The sequence below is a fragment of the Uncinocarpus reesii genome, genomic scaffold, assembly GCF_000003515.1.
Source record: "Uncinocarpus reesii 1704 scaffold_3 genomic scaffold, whole genome shotgun sequence".
Classification (NCBI taxonomy): Eukaryota; Fungi; Ascomycota; class Eurotiomycetes; order Onygenales; family Onygenaceae; genus Uncinocarpus; species Uncinocarpus reesii.
The window spans coordinates 497,310-515,447 of NW_003052498.1; the positions used below are offsets into that span (position 1 = coordinate 497,310).

Genomic DNA, 18,138 nt, shown 5'->3' on the forward strand with positions numbered 1-18,138 from the left:
AGAAACGTGCTGCCGACCAAGCCACAGCTCACCAGCCCAAACGCGAGATGACGCGCTCGAAAACCGCAGATTGAATCGAACGCGAAAAGGCAGCGGTGTTACGCCGGCAAGGCTATACTTAACCGGCATATTTATTTCTGGCTTATTCCTTTCTTCTATTGCGTACCAGCTCTCAATCCATCACGATGTGGTAATTACTGTGATGGCTACAATACTCAAGGCCATGGGGCAACATGATCAACGAACCCTTCATCCCTTCTTCAAGAAACGTACGAAGGCTGTTTCTTCCGCTATGAACTTTAGATCGTTAGCTAATTGTATTAGATGGCACCAATTCTATAGCAGAATTCCCCCAACTCGCGAATCCCCAGCTCAAGCAACTCAATAACCAGCCGCCATGCGAAACCGTTGACGCCGGTTCGGATTTTGCTCCGGGTCACTACACAAATCAGGATGAAAACGAAGAGTTAAGCCGCAGAAAGCGCCGGAAAACGACACCTCCGAGCCGGGAAGATGGCCGACATGGCCCAGAATTGCTCTCACCAGATACAGTCGAGCCCGAGGCTGTAGACCTCACGATCTCACCCCCGTCGAATGACGTTGAAGAGAGGCCAGCTACGGCACGATATTCGCTACGTAAAGCCACAGCTAGCTCTACCCCGGTTAGATATACGTTTGACGATCCGCTCAAGGATGGTCTTCGGGGAGCCAAAGTCCTCCAACTTAACCCCAATGGAAAGCTTTTGAATCTGCCTGCTCAACCCAGCAATCAAGAAAATAAAGAACTAAAAAAGAGAAGCCGCCGTCGCAAAAATGAACCTGACGTTGAGCCGTCCAAACTAGCTATATTGAAATATGGGAGCGGAGTGCTGTCACGACAATATATCGGAGGTGCAATACATGAAATCATGGGTGGCAATACGACTTATGCTCTTTTCAAACAACGGATAGGACTGCCGCAGCGGGCCCCGGAACCACCCAAACCTACCCATTCGTTCTTTTTGAATAGACAGCCGCCCAAAAAGGTTGACGGCGAGCCACCCAAAACCAATACCCAGGATACAATAGCTACACGTCCTGAAGAGCAAAAGCAACCTATTCCTAAGCCAACTTGGCCGCATGTAACAATTGCGATCCCGAGGCCGTCTTCAATCAAAACCATCAATCCTAGAAAGGGCAACGACCCCGTTGAACCCTTATGGCCCCCGCTTGATATGGTTCGCATTGACGGAGACATACCGCGTGGCGCTCGTAAACCAAGCAAACATATATTGTTTGATCAGAAAAAGTCCAAAGGGCCAGCCGCCAATGTACCCGACCCAGAAAGTATTCTTGGGATGGTTTCACGCTCGCTCAAAAAGGATCGCCTTGCGTCTCTGCCCACAGAATCTATCCTTAGGCACCCAAAAAGGACTCTTCAACAAGGGCCTATCCTGACAGAAACAATTGCTTCAAATCTGCATGGGCCCTCAAAGCAAGGTGCTGCTAATGGAGACATGAAGGTTCTTTCTAACAGCTCAAGCCAGATCGATTCATCACATCCCGCTGTCACAGCTTTGCTATCTTCAATTGCAACCACTAGGAGCTCCTTTGAAAAGGGCGGCTACGATGACTCGCCATGGACCCAAAAGTATGCCCCCAACACAGCTTTGCGTACCCTTCAGGCTGGCTCGGAGGCGGTAGTGTTGCGCCAATGGCTGCAAAATCTCACAGTGTCATCCGTCAATACCGGCACCAGCAAAGCAGACGCGAAAACTTCCAAATCCCACAAAGAAACCCTTAAAAAGAAGAAGAAACGAAAGAGAGGCAGCGATATCGATGATTTTATTGTTTCCAGTGGCGACGAGGAGTCGCGCATGGATGAACTAACCGGCGATGACGACGGCGAATTGGCAGGTGCTGTCACAGTCTCTAGAAAGACTCTTGTGCGAGCGGGAGGGTTATTATCAACAACCGATATTACTGACAATAAGTTGCCTCTTTCAAATACAATTCTCCTTAGTGGTCCTCCTGGCTGTGGGAAATCAGCAGCAGTCTACGCAGTTGCGAATGAGCTTGACTTCGAGGTTTTTGAAATCAACCCTGGAAGCCGCCGAAGCGCAAAGGATGTGGTCGAGCGGGTGGGAGATATGACTCAAAACCACCTCGTACAGACCCTCAAACAAATGGACAGCAATGCCGCGGTTAGCTCTGATATTGGGTCCACCTCGCATGGAGGTGACAAGCAAATCTCCATGGGTAGACTTTTCAAACAAAAGCCGTCATCGAGCAATCCTTCGTCCACGTCGAAAACGGTTGGAGCCACAAATAATGGTGGTCAATTTAAGAAACTCAAAACAAACCAACGACAGTCCCTTATTCTCCTTGAGGAAGTGGATATCCTTTTTGCGGAGGATAAGCAATTTTGGAATGGCGTATTAGCATTGATCGCGCAGTCTAAAAGGCCAATCGTTATGACTTGCAATGATGAAGGGTTGCTTCCAATGGATAATCTGTCGCTTCATGCGATCCTTCGCTTTCGTCCGCCTCCGCCAGATTTGGTTGCCGATTACATCTCAACTATCTGCGCCAACGAGGGCCATATAGTGGATCCGAAAGCCATATTTGATTTATATACGGTCCTTGGGAAAGACCTGCGTGCAACAATAATGCAATTGAACTATTGGTGTCAGATGGCTGTGGGCAGTCAGAAGTCTGGGCTCGATTGGATAGTTGACCGCCCCTTGTTGAGTAAATTTAAATTAACCCCAGATTTACCCAGGATTTTGAGCTTGGACACATATATACGGGGAATTGGATGGGTTCCCAGAGATATGGTCGTTGGCAGAGGCGACACAGCCGAAAAAAGGATTCAGCTTGTAGCGGAACTACTCGAACAATGGCACATATCAGTGATGGACTGGGTGGAACTGAGACTGGCCGCAAGTCGCCACAATGAGAGACATAACTTGAAGTCGTTGGAACAAGTCAGCTTTCTATCCGACATGGAAAGCTCTCTTGACCTTCTATGTCGGGGAAACGACCCTTCCCAGGTAAGCAGCTTAAACGAATTCTTGGTTTTCAAAGCTGACCCCTGCAGGCTATGCTAGATTACTCTTTGCCCCCTACGCCCGGCGAGAAGCAACACCTCGACTATATCGAAGGTCATCAGTTCATTCAAGCAGACAGTATCCCAGACTATAGCGGAATGTCTAAGAAACTATGTGTCACCTTAAGCGTGCTGCTTGAAAATGTACTTTCTGATTCGTCTCCGGACGAATATGAGCGAGATATAATCGAGCACATCTTACAGAGGGCCGTGTCCCAAACATCAGTTACGACGCATCAGTCCATGTTCGAAAGAGCATTTCGTCCTATCCTTGATGGTTCCGACTACCCGACTCCAGCGTCAGGCCTTCGGCCACTCTCTTTTGAACATGGGACGTCTATACTTTCACAGGATGTTGCGCCTTATATTCGATTCATCGTTGCCTGTGATTCGCGAATAGAGCAACAACGACTTGAACAGTCCGGTATTCTTGCGCAAACGGGTTTCGGGGCCAAGAGACCAAGAACAACTCGAGCGAGTCGAGCGGCATTGGAAGGCGGAGACAAAGCGTCTGCCAGGAGGGGAAAATGGTTTTCTGGAAGAGTTGTTCCGGAACAAATCATGCTTACCGGCGGCCCGGACTGGGAGAATCTCCTCTTGCTGCATCTCCAGCAATTATCTGAAGAAAGGTTGGCTAGCGGGACCGGAGTATCAGAAACCGCTTCCAGCGATATCCGGGATTACGTATAGGCTCATATAGAGTTTGCATACCAGTATATGGTAAACTTTTTGATGTGAATATGAGGATAATGAGCTTCCGATCATTTCGTATATATGTAAAGAAGCTAGGAAAATCGGTATCTGCATCTATCAACTGGGACTCCGTTCATACTAGGTCGACCAAGCCGCTAAGGTTTAATGTACACTATTTCAAGGTGCCATAAACTGAACAAAATTGAATGGCATGCTAGGTTCAAGTCAAACGAGCTGCTTTTAAAGGGATAGATCCTGGATTCTAGTCGAGTCTAATGGACAATTGTTTTTTTGTAACGACATCCGACCAGCCCCATCTGGAAATTCGTCAAGCAAGTACGGAGTCATGAATAACGATGCACTCGAAGCAGCATACTGAAAGCCTATTGAATATCGAAAGCGCCCCTTTTCAGACCTCCTCCACTTCCCCTTCGCTGGCCTTTGACTTAGCTGACCCGCTGCCCCAAATAGCTTGTACACGACTGCTTTATACGCTGGGGGAGATTCTCGATTTGCTGGGCTATTGTAAGACTTGTCTTCCTATCTAAGCTCTCCGGTCGAATAAACAGGGGTGTGCTAACCGTTCACTACCTAGTTTAAGAGACATTTGTTACTAGAGTCAATTTGCTTGACCAGCTTTATTGGATTGATTATTATCATTTGATAAGTAGCTACTAGTTTTCTTTCTTCATTATAGTGCGGAGTCAACTGACTGTGAACACTAACCGGAAAACAGGAGTTTTCTATCACTCTGATGTAAAATGAATATCTGGGTGGTGAAAAGAAGCCGAGGAGATGAAGGAAAATACCAGCATACACCAAGTTCATCGTGAAGTAGATCGTTCATTCCGGTGGAATACCAGGGCAGGTGAGCAATAGAATCAACGCCATTTGAAATAGGCGGCGATATGATGGGTTTGCGGATGGCTATCCTCCGGCAGGTGGATTGACTGGCTCCCCCGGGGCACCTTCAGCAGCCGGTGCCTGCTCCGGTTCTCGTTTCAGGCTCTGGTGGCTGTTCTGGCTGTTTCCTGCGGCGCTGGTGTCGACATAGTTTACCTCTTGACATCACGAAAACACATTCTTTGAAGAATCCTCTTTGATGTCCTTCGCCCCAGTCCCCTTTACTTCGTCGTTTCCATTCTCTCAGCTGCTGCCCTGTTGGCCGAGAACCATCATTTGCCGACCGTCCTCCAGCAAACCACCATACCAAAGCTGGAACAACCTCCTCGTCGTCAAGAGGCTTCTTCTTTTTGAACAGGCCCAGACATCCGCCGCGGATACGGAGGCGATTTGAATTATCAACGTTAGGCAAGGGGGTTCTTGCTGTGTGCTCATTAGAGTGTTCCCAATTCTGCAACTTTTCGGCCCTGATGGATTTTCTTTTCGGCAAGCTCCGCGCTTTCTTCATTCTTCTTCTGCTGCGAGCCCATGGTATAATTTTGGTTTTGTGGGCAAGAGATAATTCAATGGGTATATCGAATTTATAGGTATCGACAAGTATTCTGGCTCTCTTGCATCCGCGCATGGAAAAATTATGATTGAGGAAGAGGAAGCCGCATATCTTTTCTTTGGCCATTAGTTTCGGGTTATCAACTATCGCATGGAGTACCTCTAGATCTGCTTGCCGTTCAATAATGTAAAGAGTCGTAAAGGGCATTCCCCCTATAGAGGAATTAGCATCACAGAGTGATAATCCAGTGCCGCCATCTTGGCCCCAAGGAATATGTATTGGGTTCATGGTCGTTGGTCTTTGCGACGTGTAAAGATCATGTATGTACTCCGGTATATATTGTTTGAGAGAGGGCACTGTCGACCTTTATCCTTTATTTCCCAACGTAGTTCTTATAACAAATTTTGGTTGGCTTGAGGAGAATTGGATCCTCCACCCCGAATTCTCTAGCTCAGTTATGAAAGATCGCGGGGATAGACCCTCCCGGGGGGTCTCGGGGTTCTAGGAGAACTTTTAGGATCTTCTGCACCAATTTCACTCGCTGGTAGAGAATTGGGGATGTGATCTTCATCTATTAACTTGGAGAATCCCTGAGCTGTGCGGTCGGCTGTCAAGGGCTTGGTCGTATTCGAGCTTTGCTAAAAGGGATTGAGAATGATAAAGTAGATAATAAAAGAAAGTAGCACACGTTAGGTAGAGGCCTGGGGAATAGGTATGTGCCATGTAGTAAACTGTATTAAGCGGCGGCATGTGCATCGGTATTCATGAAGGTCCTGAAAGCTTTTTATTTGTTCTGTTTGAAAGTAAGTGAAGTATTGGGGAAAAATACTGGCGACAGTTGAATTAACAGCAATGTTTTGTGATGGCGTGGAATTCTGGGTGCATATTCACAAAAGGAGGTAAACCTGCTGCAGATTCTGGTATCAAAAATTTGATTTAGTAAATTTTGAGAGACAGTGAGACTAACATTAGCACACTGATTCATTCGGCCTCTATGACTTGATATTCTGTGCACGCTTTTGCATATCAAGCAAAACTTTGTTGTCCAAAATCCAATAAAAAAAATGTCAACCTCTTCCTTTTTCTGCCTACAGGTGCTAAACGCTAATTGTTTTGAAAACCCTATAGGAATAGTTAGTATAACCAAAAGGATAGAATCAATTTCTGATTGATTTAAGAGAATACATACCCGAAGCCCCCGCTGCCGGTAGCCATAAGAGTTCCTGGCATTTGCCCCTGCCAGTGTAACTCTTTCACCATTTCCATATAATGAACAAACAATAGTTGTGACGGCACATCAGCAAGAGCAGCGTCACGTCCTTCCTCGTCATCCAATTCGACAGCAAGATCCCACAGGGTAAGGGTATTGTCCGCAGACGCGACAGCAACGACACTGTCATCCGTAGGGTGCCACTCTATACTTGTAATAGGCTCTTTGTGGAAACTGAAGGAGGCGACGGGTTTAGGCTTGAGTTGGGAAGGTTTGCTGCTGTCAGGTTTCCAATGCCGGAGATCCCACACTCCCCATTGGCCATCGTCGGCCCCCGTAGCTAGGAGATGGAATGTTTGTTTCGACCAACTCATGACATTCACATCTGTGTTTGAGATTTTCACATCCACGGCTGGCTTCCTAGATTTCGACCGAACATCCCAGACCTTGACACTGCCATCACTACTGGCGGAAGCAAAAACATTTCTTTCATTGGGAGACCACTGGATCTCTTCAACAGAGTATGTGTGTCCTGTGAAAGGACGGGTGTCCGTAATCCACCCGCCTCCTTCGTTACGCGTGGTTACATAAATTGCACCATCATTGTCACCAGTCAAAAGTTTTCCGAGAGGGTATAAGGGAGACCAGTCGAGCGCGTAGCCTTCTGACTTGTGCATTCGCAGAGTCGATAGTGGTTTAAGGGCGGATGGTGGGATAACTAAGCCAGGATTATCGAAGCTGGCAAGATAGGGCGATACATCGTGGATAAGAACCTGGGAATTTTCGAGCATGGAGGCGGTAAGTGTCTGGGGGGCTTTAGTCGGATCATTGGACGAATGCGGCGTCTGATGGGCACGAATCCGATTTGTCGTCGAGCTCAAAGCTATCGATTTGGATTCGAGGATCGGCTCTGAGGGAGAATCGTCATCCGAGTCCGATTCATCGTCTGAATTCTCTCCCTTTTCCCTTTCCATTCTGCTAAGTCCGCTTAGTTTCAGGACCATGAGCTGGTTATCCTTTGAACGTGGTCTGTCGGCCTGTGTTCCGGCGACTGCATATACGGTAGCGGGATAGGATTTTCGATTATCACCTAGATTATCGCGGACGATGTCGAACGACAAACAGGGCCATGGAGTGGTCAAGGTATGGAGCATATCATATGTAGAAGGGTCAGGCGACAAAGTCTCTCCGGGGGCCAATTTCGTTCGACCCGGTATGAAGGTTTGCTTGTCTACTTCCATCGCATCTAATCCCGCCAGAGGTTAGTATTCATCGAATTCCTGGCCGCTGAGGGCAAGACTGGAATGCGCACCGCAATGCCAGTTCTAGGGCAGCCCACGTACCCCTTTCGTCTTCTTCTCGTTCTGCATCTGGACGGCCATCCACGCCGGCTTCGAAAATCTCGTCCTCGCTCTCGAATTCGTCCTCGAATTCATCCTCGAATTCGCCCATCTCATCTGGAGGGGCATCAGGCATTGGTCGCTCTCCGGCCTTGAGCGCGCCGGCGAGCGCATCTGCCTCTTCCGCACCGCGTTTGGCCATGGTCCAAATCCCACAAAGGCGCTCCGCAGAAAACGTGGGTGCTCTCGAGCCGTTGTCCGAAAAAGAAAAATCTCGCGTGTAGGGCTGGCGATGGACTGCGATTAAATTTAGAAGTTCGATTTTTCGGACGCGGGACGCAAGGCGCGCTAGACTGCTTTTGGCGCCTTAGCATCAGAGCGTCATTCCACCTCCCTGGCCGGCTTGTTTACGCTGATCTCGCCGTCTTTCTTTTGAGCAATTCGTTCGGCCGGTTGCAGGCTCGACTTTTCATTCTACTTTCATTCGCTTTAGCTTATTTGTACCGCGGATTCTGCCAACAAAGAAGTGCGCCGCTGGTCTCCAGCTCTGGAATCAGGCAGAATCGACAGAACCTCCAGAATCTACCCACTCCTATTGCTACTCACGGGGGTCATCGAAGCAGTTTTTTTTTAGATTATCTACATCAATGAAGCTTTTTACGCTGCAATACCTCTGAGACTCGAGGGCTAGTTCCAACCGGTTGTCGTCAATACGCTGTCTCGTCGCCGTTTCCCGCCTGACTTCCCCCCGATTCCTTGCAATACCTTTCAAAAGTTTGGATCGCAGAGATGGAAGCTCTATCGATGGCAGAGTTGGATAGGCTGCCGGCGCAGGAAGATAGAGCCCAAACCCCTCAGCCCGCTGTTGATTCCCTGGAGACCCCTCAGGCTAGCGTCCAACCAGAGCATGACATGCCAGCAAACACGGAGGAAACGCAGGCCAATTCTCCTCAGCCTTACAACAGTGGGTTCAGCAACGGGCAGCCCAGCCATCCGACCTCCGTTGACTACGCCCAATCTGCACCTGCTCTGTCGTCACACGAGGGCGACTTCCCCTCGAGGTTCAGCTCGCCGACGATGTCATACCAGCAGCTTCAACAAGCGCCGCAGTCAAGCTCCCGCCCGGGCTCGGGGCTATCGAGTGGAGGTGATCGATATGGTTATGCACAATCGCAGCCGGACCAGAATTCTCGGCCACAAGCTGGGCCGCCGAGCAAAAACAGCGTGGTGATCAAAGTCGGCATGGTTGGAGACGCGCAAATTGGGAAGACAAGTCTTATGGTGAAATACGTCGAGGGAAGCTGGGATGAAGACTATATTCAAACACTTGGTAAGGAGATGCTGGCCGCTTGTTACTTATGCCTGGGAGATCGCTAACAAAACGAATCAGGCGTGAATTTCATGGAGAAGACGATTTCGATTCGGAATACGGAAATCACATTCTCAATCTGGGATCTTGGCGGGCAACGCGAATTCGTCAACATGCTTCCTTTGGTTTGCAACGATGCGGTCGCCATTTTGTTTATGTTCGACTTGACTCGGAAAAGCACCCTTAATTCGATTAAAGAATGGTATCGCCAGGGCCGTGGGTTTAACAAGACCGCAATTCCATTACTAGTTGGCACAAAATATGACCATTTCGTTAACTTTCCCCGGGAAGATCAAGAAGAGATTTCTATTCAGGTTAGTTTAGAGCATCAACTCCCATGTCTCTACTTCAAATCGTTGACGAATGCAGGCCAAGCGCTTTGCCAAGGCGATGAGGGCGAGTTTGATATTTAGTAGCACGAGTCACAGCATCAACGTGCAAAAGGTACGCACTACAGCCTTTCCCGTGGCTACCCTCACTGACCTCTCCTGTTCGTCTTGTCCGAGCTAGATATTCAAAATCGTCCTTAGCAAGGCCTTTGACCTGAAATGCACGATTCCCGAGATAGAGAACATTGGCGAACCACTCCTGCTGTACCAGAATGTCTAATGAGCCCACACGGCTGTTTTTTTTCTCAGGCGGAGTGCTGGAGACTTCTTACGATGACGCCATACTTTGACGAGTGATGGTTTTATATTACGATATTAATCCCATGTTTTTGGTTGCAGACGGCCTACACAACCTGTTAGGCGATACAAAATAAGCTGCCAGCTTGAGGTCGGACCTCATTTCTAGTCGGCACTGAAAATGCTTCGGACACCCGTGGGCAGGTTAACTCATGCCCACTTTTCTGACCACTTCTTGCATCTGGCTGTCGCTTTCCTTGCTCTCTCTCCACCCCTCGTTATCTAGTGTCGGTACATCCCTTGGCCAAGCGCGCGTTTCTTTCTCCAAATGTGTTTTTAGTAGAACAGACAGTCGCAGTGCGTCCAAGCACTTTCATATGTTTCTTTTTGACCTGTACAGAAAGCGGCCCGAGATGAATTGGAAGCAGTTCCCGTAAGCAACTTGAGATACTCGACACTCCGTATTGCCAGGTCTCGTTCGTCATGCGTGAAACCAACACCGAATCTGAAACAGGTGGGCCACCATATCCGAATGGCACCACGCTAAGCAAGGAGCCGCAGTGTTTGCTGGAACGATTGGCTATCGGAGATGAAGGCTGCAATCGCCTCCAATGGGAGTGCCAGGTCTGCTTAGTCAGGGTGCAGTCCTTGTGGCCGGTCCAGCCTTACCCCCAAATCCCGCACGACTAGCCCCAATCCAGCGTATTTCTCCGCCCCATGTAACTCGACTTGGAGGCAACGAGCGGCATTGAGGTTGGCTCGCCATCCCAGTGCAAGGGGGCTTGGATGTTAAAGCCTCTGCAAGGCGGAGGAGTCATCGCTAACTATCGTTCTTCACCGGCGAGCCAGGACATGGGTGGTGCATACACAAAAGGCTTGCTGATGCCGGCATCTCAGTCCAGCCACGCTCTCTCATCGACACCAGGATCTTTCCATGAACGCGTCCGGAGCACGCAAGAAACGGTCCTCTGTCCTATCGTTGATATAGCCTAATCCGCTAAACAGAAGAATTCACTCGTTTTTCTTCAAAATGATCCGCGGGAAGGAAGTTCTACCTCCTCCAACCATCGCGAGGACGGGACAGCAGAAGCCCGCGCTGCCCCAGAGACCCAAACCGCCCGGTCCTCCAGTTCCTTCGTCCGCTGCTCCCCCGCCGCTGCCGGTAAGGAAGAATACGGACCAGTCAAAATCGCGCCCGCCGTTACCACCGAGGAAATCGTCTGATGTGCGCAGATCGAGCGATTCGTGCTTCTCAACTGCGTCTGTATCGACCAACTCCACTGGCATCACCGACCATTCGAGCAATTCGTCGCCGAAATATGCTCTGCGCGCCCCGGCGTTTAGGGAAGCTGAGCTTCCCCCGTTGCCTCCAAAGAAGAATAAAGGGATTAAAGTAGGGGGTCAGGGGACGGGATGCCAGCCATCGGGCCATGCTATAACATCCGGCAGACCATTCGCTTCTGGTGCCACTTCACCAGGGGCACGCTACGATACTGGGCTCGGTTGCAAGAGAAGAAATCTGGCAGTGTTCAATTGGAAGCTCGTCACGTCAATCCCCCGCTCCCGCACGAATGCAAGGGAAAACTCCCTAATAATGGGGTTTCCCGTGTCAACCCCGAAGCTTCCATCTCGGTTCAAGGGCCGTTTACTGCAATCACCCAACCCCCCAGTTACTGCCGTTGAGCATCCAAGCAAGCGTGAACTTTCCAGCATCTCTCAGAGAAAAGATACCACCACCGCCACCTGCACCTGCGGCTCTCAAAAAGATCAGGGAATCCTCATTCGCAACATTGAACAACTCTGATGGCCCAGCTTCGTCCACTCCCCAAATCCCGCCGAAACCAGAATTCAGTCGCTCTTCTGCTCCGCCGCCGGTTCCTGTCTCTTCTCGTCCCGACCTCTCCAAGCTCCAAGCAACTAAACCGCGAATGACACCCGCCAATCACCCTTTAACGAGCCAGGACCTCGTCTGTCTGGACTGCCGTGATTTCTCCGGCCCTGATTCGCACGCTACTCGCTTCCCCCGGCAATCACTTCCGACGCAAGATCTTTCTTGGCTAGCTATGCAGCTTACCGCCCCGTTCCCGTCTGCGACGGATAAAGCTCGAGTTCTTTTCACCTGGCTCCATCATAATATCGAATATGATGTGGTCTCCTTTTTCAATAACAACGTTAAATCAGCGACTCCAGAGTCGACTCTACAAAGTGGATTAGCGGTATGTGACGGCTATGCCGGGCTTTTCGAGCGGCTAGCAACCTATGCCGGTTTGGAGGCTCGGAAGGTTGCCGGACATGGAAAGGGGTATGGGTTTCAAGATCTTGCTCCTGGTTCACCGCTGCCGCAGTTTCAATGCAGCCATGCTTGGAATGTGGTGCGAATTGACGGAGGCAAATGGAAACTCATCGATTGCTGCTGGGGTGCAGGGTGCGTGGACGGGGCGAACAGGCCGTATATCAAACGGTTTGCCCCAGAGTGTTTCACAATGTCGAACGATGATTTTGGCATGCGCCACTACCCGAGCGATAACACACAGTTTTATCGTGATGATGGTCGACCTAGCATCTCCTGGGAGGAATATATTCTTACCAACGGGCCAAAGGGAGTTGGCGAAGCGGTCACGGTGTTCTCGAACTCGGTTGAGGAACATGGCGTTGGCGAAACGACTTTTCAGCCACTGTCGAAATATATCCCCGTCAGCACTCCCGGGCCACTACACTTTGAGTTTGCTCTGATCTGCGAACATTGGACGCTTCAAAAGCACAGCCGCAAGAGTGCGCCGTACGTGTTCATGATTGGTGTTCATGGAATTGACGGGCGAAAGGATGACTATGTTCCGTTCGAATATATTCGTGGCTCGGGCCCGGGTGGTGGCGGGGATCGCTGGACTCTTGATATCCCCGATCCAAGGACGCTGGGGGCCCCAGGGCAAACACTGACATTGTATGCGTTGACAAGCTACGGCAATAATCAAGACGGCAGAGGCCTAACGGTGCGCCAGTACCTTGAGATGAAAGGGAGGACGGCCATGGGTTGGGCGGGAGTTGCCCAGTGGCAGCTTGTCGCTTGAGCTGCATTTGGGAGCCCCGGTGCAACTTCTCTGTCCTGTTCGTTTGGGTCGTTTTGACGATTATGTGCTCCAGTTACGAGGCCTCCGTGATATCCCAGTAGCCTATCTGCTTAGCTCGTTTAGTTTTCCCCTTTTTGCCTCTCTGCTTTCTCCCCTTTTATGCGTGCATTTGACTTTTGTTTGCGACGAATGGTTTGGGACGGGCAGTAATGTAATGATCGGGTATGGCGAATAAAAGAATTATTATCGATATAATATAACGGGGATATGTTGACCAGCGGACTTGTGCGATCTCTCTGTATGGCTCTAACTACCACCGTCCAGTGCGTCTGTTCCACATCCAAAAAACAGGCGTTCTGATTCCAGAGAATCATCTTCCACCCAGTGCTCAACCCTCTGCCCGGCCGATTCAGTAGGCGCATCTTCATCACATGTGTCGACTTGTTGTGTTCACCACAAACCCCACAGGTTCTTCGGACATTTTCCCTTGGGTGTCTGGCGATCAGAATAAGGTATGTTTTAGTGCTGCAACGCTAAGTTACGGTTGCAGGCGTCCACAAAGCTTCTTCGTGTTCTGGGGGCTCGTTAAGCTCCCTCCTCCGCATCTATTGAGGCCAGGGTTGCATGTGGCTAGCGGACGCCTCTTCCGTCAGTCAAGGGAAACTTCAAACCTGTGCTAGTGATAATATCAAGATTGAACGAGTATTTCTCTGTCTGATGTACTTTTAAGACGATGGGAAAAAGGGGCAGGTTCACATAGCTAACTATGGGGTCGCTCAGGCCGTTTGAATAACGATATGGGATCGCACGATTCTGCTTTGGAGGCACGACAGGAGAGCGCTGTGTGCAACCGTGGCGCAAAATTCTACGCAGGATCCCGAAAACGTCAGGGCCAGCGGTCAGTTTCATTTACTTGACCCAGGAGCGAGTTGTGTAACTATGTGAACGTAGCAGCGTTAGTGGCTCTGATCAGCGTCAAGTTGAATCAACACATCGCTCTGCTTCCCCGGGCCACGCGGGGCTGATCGTCGCTCGATTTATACCCGCAAGTGGCAGTCGGTACGGAAATCTGGGGTGGTCCCATTGACAATTGACCGTGTTGGGAGGTAGATGCATATTCCTCCGTGTTCGCTGCCAGGAAGAAGGACGCTGGCAGTTGTGTGGACAAAGTGTTGTGATTCTGTGCAGTGCAAACCACGCAAACATGCTGCTGGTCTCAACCTCCCATCATCGCTGCTTTTCCTCTCTTCTCAAGTTCTCAGCCATCATCACTCCTGTCATCTGAAAGTTAACCGGAAGTACGCTCCACGCCCGTCCAGCCTGGAATCGGGCTACTGGTATCTGCTCCGTGTCATGGCAGCAAAACCTCCCCCAACAGGATTTCAGCCTGCGAGTTACCAGCGAAATGGGGGCCCGCTCTCCGGATACAGGAACCTTACCGTGGAACATAGATCAATTCCCCTCCAAAGTCACCGGGACAAGCTGCCTTTAGGCTGTACTAGCAGTGTCCGTGTGCAAGAGTCCTCTCTGGCGCTGGGTTCCACAAACGCTCCGGGCATAGCGAAGCTGAGTTAACCGGCAACTCTGGATCTACCAGCCGTTCAATGACAGTGACATTTCATGGCGGAGAATGTGGGATGTCCCTTGAGTCTCTTCAACAGAGACTTTGTGACCCTTGCAAACTTTTTTCAATGACCAGCCTATAATGGTCTGGAGACATGAATGGGTGGTCATGCTACCCGTCAGTGACTGGTGTAGACATCAAACCGCTGCGGGGTGGTAACCTAACCACTTCAGTGGTAAATGGAGCGTTGGGGTGGGAAGAGATCGTCATAGATCCCGTTATTCCCACGGCCGGCCGGCGCTGGCTATATAACCGTCAGATCTCCTGTCAGGCCGTTTTCCATCTTGGCTTGCTTTGCTTCTGCTTTTCCCTTGTTGCTGTCGGATGCTTCCTTCCCGGATACCCCCCTTGTCTTTTTATCCCATCCCGATATAGGAGAACATCACGAGTATATTGTACTCCTATTCGAGCTGTGAGAACGGCGCAACAAAGATGTTATCCGACAACATTTACTACATCGCCGCCGTGGCGATCATTGGTGGCGGACTGTTCGGCTTTGATATCTCGTCCATGTCCGCCCATCATTGGAACAGAACAGTATCTTTGCTACTTCGATCAATACCCGAAAGTGCCTGGGAAGAAATGCGGTGGGCCGAAGCCCGATGTGCAGGGAGGCATCACCGCCTCCATGGCTGGCGGCTCATGGTTGGGTGCCGTTGTTTCTGGATTTATCTCCGATCTGGTTGGTCGCAAGATGTCTATCATGGTTGGCGCTTGCATCTGGTGAGTTTGCAGCCGAGTCAAGAGCACCTCGGCTTCCTAACGACACTAGGGTTATCGGCTCCATCGTCATTTGCGCATCCCAAAACATTACCATGTTGATCGTTGGGCGCGTTATCAACGGATTCAGCGTTGGTATCTGCTCAGCGCAGGTCCCCGTCTATATCTCTGAGATTGCACCACCGTCCAAGCGCGGCCGGCTTGTCGGCAGCCAGCAATGGGCCATCACCTGGGGTATCATGATCATGTTCTAGTAAGTTTAATATCGGAAGCTTTTGCAGATGAGAACCGCTGTTCTAAGAATAATGCAGTATATCCTACGGCTGTAGCTTTATCAAAGGACCCGCTGCTTTTCGTGTTCCCTGGGGCCTCCAGATGCTCCCCGCCTTCCTATTAATCATCCTATTGTTTCCACTACCAGAGTCTCCCCGCTGGCTGGCTCGCAAAGAACGATGGGACGCTTGCCGGGCGGTCCTCGTCAGAGTGCACGGCAAAGGTGACCCTAATTCGCCGTTTGTTGCGCGCGAATACCAGGAAATTCGAGAAATGTGTGAATTCGAACGCCAGAATGCTGATGTCACTTACCTGGAGCTCTTGAAACCAAACATGATTAACCGCACTCATGTTGGCGTTTTCACTCAAATTTGGAGTCAGATGACAGGCATGAATGTCATGATGTATTACATTACGTGAGTAGAACCTCTCTAGGATGTCGATAGAAAGCTAACAGGCACCACAGTTATGTTTTTGCCATGGCTGGACTCAAGGGCAATACCCTGTTGGTCTCGAGCAGCATTCAGTACGTCATCAACGTCGTAATGACCGTTCCTGCACTGCTCTTTGTGGATCGTTGGGGCCGCCGCATACCTTTGTTGGTTGGCGCGGCTTGCATGGCGACATTCCTCTTCCTCAATGCCGGAATGCTCGCTAGCTATGGAGCGCCTGCTCCTCCTGGCGGTGTAGATGGAGTCGAAGCCGTCTCCTGGCAAATCTTTGGGCCTCCCAGCAAAGTTATCATCGCTGGCTCCTACCTCTTTGTCGCCTCTTTTGCACCCACTTGGGGCCCTGTGTCATGGATTTACCCGCCTGAGCTTTTCCCATTGCGCGTTCGCGGCAAGGCCGTCGCCCTCTGCACTTCTGCGAACTGGGCGTTCAACTTTGCTCTCGGCTACTTTGTGCCCCCCGCTTTCGTCAACATCCAATGGCGAACCTATATTCTTTTTGGCGTCTTTTGCGTTGCCATGTTCATTCACGTTTTCTTCATGTTCCCCGAAACGGCGGGTAAAACCCTGGAGGAAGTCGAGGACATCTTCACCAAAGGAAAATGGAAGTACCTCGGCACTCCAGCCTGGCAGACAAAGGTTTCCTACGGGAAGGCTGCTCTCTTGGAGCAGACTGGCGTCAAGGAAGACGAAAAATTGCAACGTAATCCGTTGGACGCTGCAGAGACCGCGCAGGCCTTTCCTAAGGAGGAATAATTGGGTCTGGGTTTGCTTAATCTATCACTGTAGGACAACACTGCTTTGGGGAGGATGTAGTTTAGCAATTGGGGCGTTCAGATAGGTTGGGTCGTGGTTGGTGTTGGGTTCACCTTGATAATCTATATCTGTATTTGCAGCAAGTTATACTCCGTGGATGGGCCATAGGTTCAAGCGATTAATCACCTGGAATTCGATTCATTAGGCTGAAATGCTCAGTAATGTATACGATTTCGTTTGAAATTCTGAGGGGTTTTTAGAGCAGAGGAAAATTCTCGATGTTTTTGAATCAGATGCTGGGATTGAGATCAAATTGTATATTTAATTCAATGGCTGTTTAGCATTGAAATGCCTTACTCTGTGCAGGGTTTGCTCCAAAACTCTTGTCCTATCCTTTGGTCAGAAAGCTCAGTTGGCACATCCCAAGTCACCATCCCAGAGTTAACTACTAGCAACTATTGATTGCAATCAATTATCATCACATGTCCGGATGCACCGATGCAACAGCCAACTTCTTGTCTGTTCCACGACATATTGACGAACTTACAGCCATAGAGCGGTCACGAGGGGTCTATCCAAAGAGTGAACCAGATGCCAGAGCCCTCCTCCTGCACAGGCCGCCTTTCACCAAGTGCAGCTCTGTCGGATTGAGCAATGGATCAAGCTACACATCCGCCACGGTGGAAATACTTGGTTGTTTTCCTTTTACTGGCCATTGCTTGGTTCCGCTTCACCGGAGTGACCGTGCAGTTCCGAACCAGCTTGCTTGGAAATGACGGATATGCTTCTCAGAAGCCATTTGATGAGCAACCGATCATGGCTGAGCACGACGGCGGCCAGAAACCAAGTACGCGCACCAGACTCTCTCGGGTTCTTTGATTCTTCTATCCGCAGGTAGCTGACTCTCAGTCCAGTTGCGCCGCCCAAGGGGCTCATACCGCTAAAGTTCGAGCCCCTGCCGCTGGGCTCCATCAAACCCCGTGGCTGGCTGCTGGCAGAGGTGCAATCCATGGCCAGCGGCCTGGCGGGCCACGAATCTGATTTCTATCAGGTTGTCCGTGACAGCCGCTGGCTTGGCGGCAGCCATGACTACAGCGATTTGAACGAGGCGCTACCATACTGGTTCAACGGCGTGGTGCCGCTTGCGTACGAAACGGGCGATGAGATCTTGCTGGGCAAGGTCAAGGCGATTGCCGGATATGTGCTTGCGCACCAGCAGGATGATGGATGGCTGGGGCCGGAGACGAGGATGCCGGAGCGGAATTTTTGGGGTCGGACTCCGCTTGTCATGGGTTTGATGCAGATGGCGGAGGCGGAGGCCGGGAGCAGGGCGGCCGGGCAGATTATGGATGCGATGCACAGGTTTGTGGGTGTGATGCATTCTATGCTTTCTAAAAACTTGCAGGGGCTGGTTGCGCATCCGGGAGATGGATTCAACGAGCAATGGGGCCGGTCTCGTGCTGCCGACA

The 18,138-nt window shown here is 50.4% G+C and overlaps 8 protein-coding genes across 8 annotated transcripts; 6 read left to right on the forward strand and 2 right to left on the reverse strand.

Annotated features, from left to right (window-relative positions):
• Window positions 1-202: 202 nt before the first annotated feature.
• UREG_04920 (uncharacterized protein) lies at window positions 203-3,778 on the forward strand (the record flags this gene model as incomplete). Its single annotated transcript, XM_002584185.1, has 3 exons — window positions 203-269; window positions 325-3,032; window positions 3,080-3,778. The coding sequence occupies 3 exons, from the start codon at window positions 203-205 to the stop codon at window positions 3,776-3,778; spliced, it is 3,474 nt and encodes a 1,157-aa protein (XP_002584231.1).
• Window positions 3,779-4,751: 973 nt separating this feature from the next.
• Window positions 4,752-5,522, reverse strand: UREG_04921 (uncharacterized protein; the record flags this gene model as incomplete). Its single annotated transcript, XM_002584186.1, has 1 exon — window positions 4,752-5,522. The coding sequence occupies one exon, from the start codon at window positions 5,520-5,522 to the stop codon at window positions 4,752-4,754; it is 771 nt and encodes a 256-aa protein (XP_002584232.1).
• An 809-nt stretch (window positions 5,523-6,331) lies between these two features.
• UREG_04922 (uncharacterized protein) lies at window positions 6,332-7,986 on the reverse strand (the record flags this gene model as incomplete). The annotated part of the gene is made up of 3 exons (XM_002584187.1): window positions 6,332-6,356; window positions 6,424-7,690; window positions 7,788-7,986. 3 exons carry the CDS (start codon window positions 7,984-7,986, stop codon window positions 6,332-6,334), a joined length of 1,491 nt encoding a protein of 496 aa, XP_002584233.1.
• A 602-nt stretch (window positions 7,987-8,588) lies between these two features.
• UREG_04923 (septum-promoting GTP-binding protein 1) lies at window positions 8,589-9,566 on the forward strand (the record flags this gene model as incomplete). Its single annotated transcript, XM_002584188.1, has 2 exons — window positions 8,589-9,114; window positions 9,175-9,566. The coding sequence occupies 2 exons, from the start codon at window positions 8,589-8,591 to the stop codon at window positions 9,564-9,566; spliced, it is 918 nt and encodes a 305-aa protein (XP_002584234.1).
• A 1,243-nt stretch (window positions 9,567-10,809) lies between these two features.
• On the forward strand, window positions 10,810-11,583 carry UREG_04924 (uncharacterized protein; the record flags this gene model as incomplete). The annotated part of the gene is made up of 1 exon (XM_002584189.1): window positions 10,810-11,583. One exon carries the CDS (start codon window positions 10,810-10,812, stop codon window positions 11,581-11,583), a length of 774 nt encoding a protein of 257 aa, XP_002584235.1.
• Window positions 11,584-12,262: 679 nt separating this feature from the next.
• On the forward strand, window positions 12,263-12,847 carry UREG_04925 (uncharacterized protein; the record flags this gene model as incomplete). The annotated part of the gene is made up of 1 exon (XM_002584190.1): window positions 12,263-12,847. The coding sequence occupies one exon, from the start codon at window positions 12,263-12,265 to the stop codon at window positions 12,845-12,847; it is 585 nt and encodes a 194-aa protein (XP_002584236.1).
• A 797-nt stretch (window positions 12,848-13,644) lies between these two features.
• Window positions 13,645-16,669, forward strand: UREG_04926 (uncharacterized protein; the record flags this gene model as incomplete). Its single annotated transcript, XM_002584191.1, has 7 exons — window positions 13,645-13,745; window positions 13,799-13,906; window positions 14,110-14,353; window positions 15,010-15,194; window positions 15,244-15,444; window positions 15,521-15,880; window positions 15,931-16,669. 7 exons carry the CDS (start codon window positions 13,645-13,647, stop codon window positions 16,667-16,669), a joined length of 1,938 nt encoding a protein of 645 aa, XP_002584237.1.
• Window positions 16,670-17,323: 654 nt separating this feature from the next.
• Window positions 17,324-18,045, forward strand: UREG_04927 (uncharacterized protein; the record flags this gene model as incomplete). The annotated part of the gene is made up of 3 exons (XM_002584192.1): window positions 17,324-17,516; window positions 17,584-17,815; window positions 17,973-18,045. The coding sequence occupies 3 exons, from the start codon at window positions 17,324-17,326 to the stop codon at window positions 18,043-18,045; spliced, it is 498 nt and encodes a 165-aa protein (XP_002584238.1).
• Between the last annotated feature and the right edge of the window lie 93 nt (window positions 18,046-18,138).